Raw genomic sequence first — 11408 nt, forward strand, 5'->3', positions numbered from 1 at the left:
TTATCTTTCAAGTAAAGTTATGCTATACTACGTATAACCTGTTAAGAAATAATGTTTTAAATTGAACGAAGAAAAACAAACACGCTATAAAAAAATGATAAAACTTGTTTGTTTTCGGATATTCTGAAGCGATAGATAGGATATATTAACAAACGAAAGCAGTTTCGATTATTAAAATACTGATTAGGCGAATGAGCATCGGAAAATTGACTAAGGAAGATGTAAGAGAGATTGTGAAATCAGAATAAGAATTGAGAAGGAATTGTTACACTTTTTTCCAAAATTTGGTTTCTGTTTAATAATATAGGTAATACAGAATCCAAGATATTACTAACACTATATTAACTATGAAATATTACTAAAATAACTAGATTCATCACTAACTCACGTCAATAATCAAGTTAGTCTAAGATCTTAACCTTAAGATCGTCTAATATAAGATGGTATCATAGCTTCTAGAAAGCTGATGATTGAATGATACTGATAAATTAGTATGTAATGTACATACAGTATTGATAAATTTAATTGAGATTAAATTCCACTGCATTCACTGTGTTCTGTCTTCTCTTGAGATTCGATTTTTCACCTAATGTATTGACAATACATAACCATATACATCAAGTAAATAATCAAAGGAAAGATTTTTTCGGACAAACGTATTCCACGCGTATATTATTCGAGTACAACATTATTTCGCACATCAGTTCACATATTCTTAATATTCAATCATACTGCTAGATAAGTAAATTTTCTCGTAATATGTATTTGCTAAAGATAGTAGGCTAGGGATGGTAAGAATAAATGTAAATGAGAGAAATTTAATTTTATAAAATTATTAAATGTGAAGGAGATTTAATTTGGTAAAGTATGATATAGTTTTATAAGAAATTTTAATGTGGATAAAACAGAGATGCTGTTTACAAATAATAAACAAATTATAATTGCTACGAATGTAACTAATGGAACGAAACTTATGAATGTCTTTAATAGCAAAAACGTTTATCAAATACACTCAAATACTACGAACAATGTCATCGAGATAAAATTTCATAACATGAAATATATTTTACCTCCAATAATATTCCAAACTGTATTTGATCTACGTACGATATGTACTTGTTCAAAGTGTTTGTACGCTACACGCGTTCAAGATACTTTTGTCAAGAGAGGAGTTATGATAATATTGATATTTTCTGTGCATAGTAAAAATAGCGTTTCTGTATATCATATGTTGTCTATTATCATTGAAAGAGTACTTTTTTTTCATAGAAATACGTAAGTGACAATAAAGATACATGATTTGCTATAGAATAGGTCGTGAGCGATAACTCAAATCAATTTACTCGAATTAACGTCTCCTGCTTCCTTGTTCAATCGTTCAATCGTTAATTTGATATTGTACGAAAGAAACAATATTGTTAAATATGATTTACAGAAACCCAAATAATTTCAATAACGAAGAAAGGAAATATATACACATACAAGAGTATTAATCAAGAAATGTCCAAAAGTAAATAAACTTGAAATTTTATTTGCGAAAACATTCTTCATCATCATCTATCAATCGTGAAAGGCTATGTTTTTTCCCCTTTTTTTGCATAAACACGTTTTCAAGCAGACGACAAACGTAATTACGTTTCTATATTTCGTGGCTCCAACGACTCCTTTGTTGCAATGTTCCTCGTTGCCATTTCGGTGCATCGTCAGGATATTCATATTATTTTCTCGAAAAACTATCGGTGCCTTTTGCGAGTCGCATGTTTACCGAAATTTCTCCGCGAAATAATAAGTAGCCTGTGTTTGTGAATGAAACACAACATACATAATTCATACGCGTTAAGAAAGTGGCACGTAAGGACGTGTTTTGACGACGGAAGTAGCATGCTGATCGTTTTATTTGCAAATACGCGCTGCAACACGTTGCATCCTCAAACGAGTAGTGTTTGGTCATTGCAATAACCTGCGAATATATTCGTAGTCAAGTATAGGTTCGAAGAGAATCATTTAAAAACCTAACGTGTTAATTGAATCTTTCCTTAAACAATAATCTCAATAATTAGACTGTGAATTATTATTATTATGCAGAATACAACTCTTTGCGTAATATTATATCTATAAAAAAAGAACACAGTAGAACAACAACGCGTACAGAAATCTAGGTATTCTTCAAGTTTTACTAATGAGATTTCATCTTTAAATGCACCTTAAAATTATTGTCAAAATTATAAATCGACAGATTAACAGATTACATTTCAAGTCTTAAGCTACGTCTATTTCGAGATTTCGTGCCAATTTAGAGTTAACGGGATAAAATATTTCAATATAAACGAAAAAAAAAAGAAGGAAAAATTCATTAACGTTTCAATTTCTTACAAAGTGATAACTTGGATAGTCATAAGGAAATACGAAGAGATAAACGATATCGCTTTGATTAATATATTAATCCAGGTCTTCGTGTATCAAGCGAAAAATTCGCAGACATTAGTCGATGTAGCGAAACAAAGTAGATACGTATTTAATGTATTCTTTTTAATACAATATCATCGCATACCTTCTCTTAACTCTTTATGACATATAATACAAACGAAATAGAGCTCGATGCGTACTAAAAATTTATGCAAATTTAATACAGCTCAGCGTAAAATTATGCACAACTCTTGGCATCTCGGAGACGTCAACATTTAAAATGACATACGAAAAAATTGACGTCTCCCAGACGTCTTTGTGTGTTAAGAGGTTGATACATTGCTAACCAAATATATGTTTCCATACAAAATTTCATCGTTTACTGTTTTTGCGTTTTATCGCTAAAAATAAAGCTTATATAAGAATATAATCTGAATGAAATTTTTGATAAGAATTTATCAATTCGCAATGCGCAAATAGTTTCGTTCAATTTACAATCGAAGAGGTAGGAGTAAATGCAGAAGGCGAAGATTTCTAATTGAAACAAAAATCGCATTTCTGTTAATTTTGACACTTAATTTTGACAACGTTTAACACTTGCATGCCATGAACTTTCAGCTTTTATCACCTATCTGGAAAGAATATATACATTTAGAGGCAGGATAAATTGTAAAAATTGTATCGGATTAGGTTTAAATTTATCTATCACGTTATAGTTTTAACTATTATGATTATACGTGTTAATGCTCTATTTTGCAACAGCCCTGAAAGTAAAAATAGATCATTTTAGCACTTTTATATAATCCATGTTTATTATATTTATACGTATCTCATTTGCAACTTTTTCGTGTTAAAAATCATTTCTTACGTACACTTACTTTATATGTGCTTACATCGTTTATGATATTTATTCCGTAATTATTAGCACGTACAGATATCTGTCTAGACAAAGCACATAATAATGTTTTATTTTGTACTATGTTTCCCGTTATTAAACATTTCGCATTCCACCTAGCCAAAACATGATTTGCGTAACATACGTGATATATCTTATCGACGTTAATAATCGCCCGTATTTAATGAAAACAAACGTGCGCGAATTCTCTGGTATGTGATCGTAATTAATCTTAAAAACGGAACATTAACTGTAAATAGGAGGGTATTAATTTCTGGGACGTATGGCATCGAGTACGTATTTCCGTCGACAACTTTGTTTTTTTTTTTTTTTTTTTGATAGAAATTAGGATAACGAAATGGTATTTGGTAAGCAGAACGTACTGATACATACTTGTTATTTGATTCATCTACGATGAATTCATGTAGAAGAATGAATTATCTGGGCTCTATGAGTGTTTAATCGAAAGTGCTTATTTGCAGTAAGTTACGGTAATTTTCCATAGTCCAGTGTAACATTGCGTTCTTGGAACAATATTGACGTCTTTTCTGTCATGCTGTTTTCTGTCCTGTGATGTTTAACGTATATAAAATAACGCATTGAATAGAAATGATGAAATGATGGAAGAAAAGGGACTAAGAGTTATCGCAATATGATTGTGGTAATTTAACCGCATTTTGACAGTGACTAATTGCAGGATAATACCATTCGAATTCGTTGTAACTTATAATTTATCAGAAGAACTGTTAGTGGAATAGTACGAACGAGTAAGGATGCAAAATGTTGTTTCGAATGAAACAAGAATCGTGTCATTTCTTGCAAATTTTGTAATTTTTTTTTTTAATTTTTCTGTTACATTAAAAAAATACATATATAAATAAAAAATTGTGTATTTATCAAGTATATGTTCTATATAATTAAATTCTAAAGTTGAGTCAAAAGTTTTCGTGATATCTAATTTCAATGATTAAATATTCAAATATTAATCACTAGACTGCGGATTTTTACGTAATTTCATATTTTTATTAATATATCTATGGCAATTAGATCTACATAAAGATTTATTTCACCTATTAAACATTATAACATCTATTTCATTTTGAATATTTTTCATATTTTTGTATATTGCATTTCGTAAATACATTTTTGCACTTCTCAATCCCAATTTTTAAACAAGATACTTAACGTTTTTCACGACACTTCAATATCAAGGTTAGGGGATTAAGCACAACTGTATAAAAATCCTCGCGACTTTCCACGAAACCTTTGCACCTCTATCAATCATTTTTCGAGACATAATATTATTCGCACACTATATTGATATATGCAATTATGATATAAGTAATTTCCAATCAGCAATTGTTAAAACACAATTATACAAGCACGACGTTTCTTCCACAAGGACAACTGCGATAACGATAGCAATAATTCATATTACTTTTCTATAGAATAATTGCAAATATAAGAAGAATGGAAATATTTTTCCGAAGCTTCGTAGCCATTTAACTCTTTAATTTTGAGACATGTTATAAAATTCGATCGACTCGTTCGTGATAAATTCGTGAAATCTTTCGGTATGTAGGCTGTATGTATGCCCTCGGGAATCTCACAATCAATACCATAATTTCCACGTGTTCCATGGCATTCCTTATCATGCAAACTTCGTTATCTATCTTCGCTTTGTTATTTGTACAGTGGCTACAAAAAGTATATTTGTGTACCTATATCACTGCATTTATTACTACGTTTACAGTCACGAATAAAAATAAGCGGATAGATAATAGAAATAGATGCCAATGAAATTTAGTTAAACAAGGCTTACATAAGAATGTAAATATTAATTTCAATTGTTTACTAATTAATCCTTGTACTATAAGAGTATAAGAGTATAATAAATATGACTTAAGTATATAACACTAGTACTAGTACTAGTACTCACTTCTACTATTTAATTTTTATTCTTCTATTTTTCATTATTTTATGTATTATTTTTGTCCACAATTGTGTGTATATATTAATTAATTAGATACAATTATGATAAAGTTCGTATTACTCTTATGATAGTACTTTACCTCTGGTAATATTTTCATAAGTTTACAAAAATTTGATATTATGGAAATGAAACGTAAATAATGGAAAAATAAAAAAATAATTAAAAAAATACTGCATTGGAAAATAAAGATATTTGCAAATGCTTTTTGTAGCCACTGTATACACATACGTGTGCAACTACTACATTTCATCGAATACTTTCCTTATCAGTGACGACTTTTTCCTATCTGTTCGTGTTCAACGAACGTTTCATACTCGAGACAAGCGCGATGATGCGTTTTCTGCGTAAAAAGGAGTGTAATTTCGAAACGAAACTTTTTGTTATTTTCGTTCGTTTGTTTCTTTGTGTACTTTCCTTAATTTTATGAAAGACGTAGTTGTCTTACTGTATATTTTGGAATAAATTTTACCTCATTTTCTGTATATTTTTGGGAGATATGTGAAATAAAATAAAATGGAAAACGTCGATTAACGCACTTTGTTCTTGATATCTAAAAAATGGAAAGCGTTAATTCACACGTTTTCAATGTGTTAATTATAAGAAAGATCATGATGATGACGTGTAATTTCAACGGTGCAACTGGTATTAAAAATGTATCGATCAATTGTGTTTTGAAAGGATGTTAAGTCTAATTTATTTGTTCGTTAACAAGATTGCTGCTTTATAATAATCATGTTGATTATCGATGATATTTGTCGCAAATAAAAATTTTATTGCGAAATTAATTGTTAATCTTCCGCTTGGTATACGGATAAAATAGAGAATGGATATAGAAGAGTAATCGATCGTTTTTTATAAGAAAGTGCTATAAACATGTCAATAAAACGAATTCAATCAAATCTTTTAATTATTTCAATTAAATGATTTGACTTGCAAACATTCATTGTTGATAAGACTTTTATTAGTTATAGTCCCGTTCATAAATTACCAGACACTTGTCAACTTCAAATATGATACTTATTGAACAAGTTTTATAATAAGATCTCGAAAACATGGCGTTCTGTCTTCTTTTATATTAAACTTTTAAATATGATCCCCGTTTACATGTCATCTGTTACAAGGTGATAATAAGCAAATATTTTAGCGTTATGATATCTGAATCGAAGATAATTTTCCTCGTATCAATCAAGCCGTATCTTTCTTAACGAATAATGTGACATTGTCTACAGCTTTATGCTAAGTATTCACTTCCAACAGTTTCTCGCGAGATTACTGTCAAATTAAGAGTCCATTCGAGAGTAATCTTTGGAATTTGTACTCTCAGGTAGGCGATAGAAAACTCACCGAGAACTTCCTGTCAGACAGAGCTCTCAGAATCGTGTTCATTTGAGATTCAAAACCCATCCTGAGATGGCATTATGCAGGCGATTGTCATCCACGGGCTACGTAAACCAACCTAGCGTATAAAAATTTGCTTAATATTTACTGGACAAATCGTAAAGTTATAATAAATTATTAAAAAAGAAATTTGAAACTCGTCTAGTACCTATTCGAGTCATATGCTGATTTTCTATATATATATTATTATATCTATATATATATATTTTATTTTAATATAAATTTTATTAATTGGAGTTATTTTGGGAGGTAGTACGAAAAAAATTCGAAAGCCGAAAATAATAATCACCCTATTGGCCACAGTTTGCGAGATGTCTTTACATTAGCTATTGATATTGGTTTCCGTTGTTTTACCTGAGAACAGGAGAGATTCGAGTGACAGCTCGCACGAGAGTTCTCTCAAGAATTCGAAACTGCTGCGAGTAATTGTCCGATAGTAATATGATTTGTATCCATACGAGGATAAATCGCAACTATCAGTCGTAAATATCAACATGTAACTAAACTTTAAATGCAATGTCCACATGAAAGAAACGCTCTCGAGAGCAACACGCGATAATTTTACTCTCAAGTCGACACTTAGCATTAGACAAACGCTTCGGTTTACTCTTTCAGATAATACACGATTTTTATATCACTTCTATCTTACTATCCTTGTACAATAAATAACAGTATTGTCGGTGTAAATTTGATGAATATTACTAAATACACATAAACATTATATTTTATTCATTCGTTAAAAAGACTCATTTATCACGATCGTTACGATTTGTGGGAAATTTCTGTTGACTATTAACATTACTATCGCATTCCTATTTTATATTTTATTCTCTACCAACATTCTTTCAAAATGTTTTTTATTTTATTGAGACAGATACTGCTCGACTGTTCTTTATTTAATCTGTCACATTCACGAGTTATGTATACGCGATTCGAAGAAAGTATTCTTCTTATTCGCGATGGAAGAATGCACGTTATTGTAACATGAATAAACAAATTCCATTCTCGTAATATCGAGAGCTTAAAGGTACATGCATACTCGATAATGCATTATCCTTATCATAATTCAATTGCGGCCCCATCAATTCAGAACGCATATTTTTAAACAGACGTGAGAATAGGATGAATAAAATATATCTATAAATTTTTATTTTTCGCTTCCATATTTTTTGTATCGATTCCTTTATATAAAAATCAAACTCTTCTTGTTACTTCATTTTTATTTGAATTTGTATTTAAACCGAATATTTCACATGAAATTACTTTATTTAAAAATGATTTCATTGTTATTATTTCAGACTTGCGAAATCGGTTAAAATAACCATTTCTTTGTCCGTTCTGTTCTCATTTGGATTGGTCTTTTATGTACCAATTTCAATATTGTGGCCGATGATTCGGTCGAAATTTAACAAAATGGTTCGTTATGGAGAAGCGATATTCCGTTTTTGCGGCGTAATTGCAACGAGTAAGCTAAATCAATTAATAAAATAACATATACGAATCGTGAATTTATTTCATATTAATTACTACAACTTGTTTATATTTTAATCTTGGTCTTGCTTTTCCTTTCTGCTTCTCTTTCTGTTTGCTTCATACTTATCGTTAGTACATAATTTTAATGTATTCTTTCCAGGACTGACTTATAAGACGAAATATTTTACAACTATTAGATCGCACTATTACAATTTATTTTATACTGTATATTCTTATTTTATTTTAAAATATCTATTAATAAAACGATTATTATATTATGGTAATAAAATAATATTATAGCTTCTTTGAAATTTTTGTTATCAACCTCGAAACTTTCACATATCATCAACTTTCACATTTATTTCTTACATTATAAATTTATTATCTCTAAAATTTCTCGAATCTCACAACATTATTCGACATTTTATTTGATGTTACCAACTCTTTGTTTTTTTAAACATTCGCAGCAATACTGGCAGTTTCGATTCCAGAAATGGTCCCACTACTTAGCCTTCTCGCAGCATTAAGCATGACCACAGTTATGTTATTGATTCCTGTAGTGATAGAAACTGCAACAAAATGGGAACAGGCTACTCGATTTCTTCTCGTAAAAAACATCGGTATTACTCTGATCTGGATTCTGTTATTGGTAAGTATCGAAAGTGAATGTCATAATTCGCTCGTTCAACATACTTTACGCAATCCCTGAGCATTTACATAATTTCTGGGAGTTTTGTACAATCATCGATGTTACGTAATACGGATTCTTCATTAAACGAGTTAAAAGTTTGCGAATTAACGATGCTGATAATGCATGTATCCAGTGATAAACATGGTGATCATAATTAGCGTACTATGCTTGACGCGAAACGTTATTCATTGATTCGTTACCATTTAATAATGTGATTTGTTGTGTTAGATTGCTTCCTTTTTACTCGTGTTGATACGATAATCCTAAAATTAATTGTAATTATACTGCCGATTTTTTTTTGCATTAATGGGAAATTTGAAACTGCAAAAATTTGTAGAATATACATTACGTATAAAAATATATAAAATATACAGAATAAAGTACTGTTTATAATATTTAGTAGAAGAAACAAGTTTCAATTCACATCTTATTTTTCAGTTTACAGACATACGAAATTGCATACCATTATTTAAATAGATATAGCACTACGTTTTATTCCATAATTCTTATATACATAATGAAGTAATTATTATCGTCGTGAACAATAGTATAGTAACCAAATTATTATTATTTAATTAATTGTATTTAATATTAATCGTCATAATAAAGTAACAAACTTATGAAGTATTATATTAATTGTAACATTAATAATATCTTAATTAATTAACTAATTAATTAATCACAATATTTCTTGAAATATTTCAAAATTCATATCTACATAAAATAAATTGTCCTTCAACGGTGGAGTTCTAACAACTTTAAGATTAGTATCGTAATAAAAATTGTTAGCGTCGAAAGGACGCTTTATCAAATTACAGACAATCATGAGAAGATATCTATAATGCCTTCTTATTTTTAACGAAAATTTTTATAAGAAAACCATTCAGGAAGATAAGGAAATTAATACAGATATCAATTTTCTAATAAAAATTGATTATCCACTCTGTCAAGCTATAGAACTTTAACAATTTGAGGAGTTCCCCTAATTAGCGGGCAAAATTAGCGGCTGGACAATTATGCAATTTCAGTGAGAAGTAGAAATGACGAACTTTGAGTTCAAACATTTATATAAACGTTATCATTTATATTTTTACGTCAATTTTAAGGCCTAGTTGTTTCATACTTCATCATACGATAGTTACTTTCCTGCACTTTATGTTACTTGCTGTGTCTATTTTTCTTATGTTTTATTTCATTTCAAATGAAGATATTTTAAAGTGTACAAAATGTAGAAGTACAAAACGTGCAAAATGCAGAATGTATATTTCGCTAGTCGCGTTTCAACTGCTTACATATTTCTTTGCTGGATTACAAAACAAAATACAAAATCTAATCTATAATTTAACAGTAGATTCTTGCTTAGGTTCCCATTTGATACATAACCAATTCAATATTACTTGGAAATCGTGTGCACTCTAATTTTTTTAGTCCTATTTGTTTTTCCAATTGGATTCTATTCCAGTCGAGTTTCTACAGTTCGAAGTAAAAGTTAAAATGTTTCCATTAAAACGTTTCAATGATTTAATGTTCCGTATTTTTAGTTCATTTACTTGAATTAAGTAACTTGACTGAACACTCATAGATGTAATGCGGTACTCATAGATTTTATAGATGAAAATTTACTGCACTCTACAATTTAAGTTGTTTTAAATATTTATTTTTTTCTTTTTTCCGCCCCAAACAGAATAAAAATATTTCACTCTTTCCGAACCAAATGGAATAAATAGATTTTGGATGATAGAACATTTCTGTTTATTGACTTTTGTGATTAAATGGATGAAATAATATTGAATTAAAAGATCTGTGTTCCATATCGAATAATTTTCCAACTTTTTATCTTTTATCAGATTTTTGGAACAATCGAGAGTATGTTGTCTATCATCAAAGAATATGGTGGTGTGAAAGAGAAAGGATGCTGATTATTGAAGTTAATTAGTGAAAACGGCGAATCAATTTGCTCTATTGCTTCTCTGCCAGAACTTCAAGGGATCTCAAACAGTTTTATAAGTCAATGAATTCGTATCTCATAAAAACTGCTTATATTTACATACGTATAAATGTTTCTTACGTGATAGCTTAAACTTCCGTAAACTTATTTTCTGATATTTGTTTTTTATTAATTACTTATTTTATAGAGCTTAATATAATACCACAGAAAAAAAATAGAAATATTCAAAATGACAATATGAGAATAATACAAAGACGAGTATTCGAATAAAATCTTACGTAAAGTCTTAATTTCCTTTGTATTTTTCACTCTTATAGGAATAAATCGAAATCGATTCTCCACATAATTGCAAAGATAACATCATCAGAAAGGCGTGATGTTTAAATTCCGGAAGTATTAACTCTTACGTAAGCATGCCGCTAACGAGAAAATTCTATAAATAATTATGTATCGAGATGTAGTTTGCATGATATATGTTGTTGTAGCGCAACAGTGAGATCATAAAATCGAGTCTTTAGAAATAACTTAAGCGATCAACAACTGACGACGACCGTTTACAAACAGGAAAAACCCAGTGATGATCGAATTTTTTTTAATCAAAATG

The 11408-nt window shown here is 29.5% G+C and overlaps 1 protein-coding gene and 1 long non-coding RNA gene across 2 annotated transcripts in view; one reads left to right on the plus strand and one right to left on the minus strand.

The window, feature by feature from the left end:
* LOC117155903 (proton-coupled amino acid transporter-like protein pathetic) overlaps window positions 1-10871 on the plus strand; it is an 11460-nt gene extending 589 nt beyond the window's left edge. The window contains exons 2-4 of the mRNA XM_033332391.2: window positions 7991-8157; window positions 8633-8814; window positions 10704-10871. Of these exons, the coding sequence (XP_033188282.2) occupies window positions 7991-8157; window positions 8633-8814; window positions 10704-10775 (421 nt within the window). The 3' untranslated portion in view covers window positions 10776-10871. The remainder of the gene's footprint in view (window positions 1-7990; window positions 8158-8632; window positions 8815-10703) is intronic.
* Window positions 3471-7172, minus strand: LOC143303124 (uncharacterized). Its single transcript, XR_013059124.1, has 3 exons — window positions 7047-7172; window positions 6639-6750; window positions 3471-3869 (listed from the first exon to the last, which is right to left on the minus strand). It is a non-coding gene; the product is annotated as an uncharacterized LOC143303124 (long non-coding RNA).
* Window positions 10872-11408: the final 537 nt, after the last annotated feature.

Source organism: Bombus vancouverensis, chromosome 8 (assembly GCF_051014615.1).
Source record: "Bombus vancouverensis nearcticus chromosome 8, iyBomVanc1_principal, whole genome shotgun sequence".
NCBI classification, from domain to species: Eukaryota; Metazoa; Arthropoda; class Insecta; order Hymenoptera; family Apidae; genus Bombus; species Bombus vancouverensis.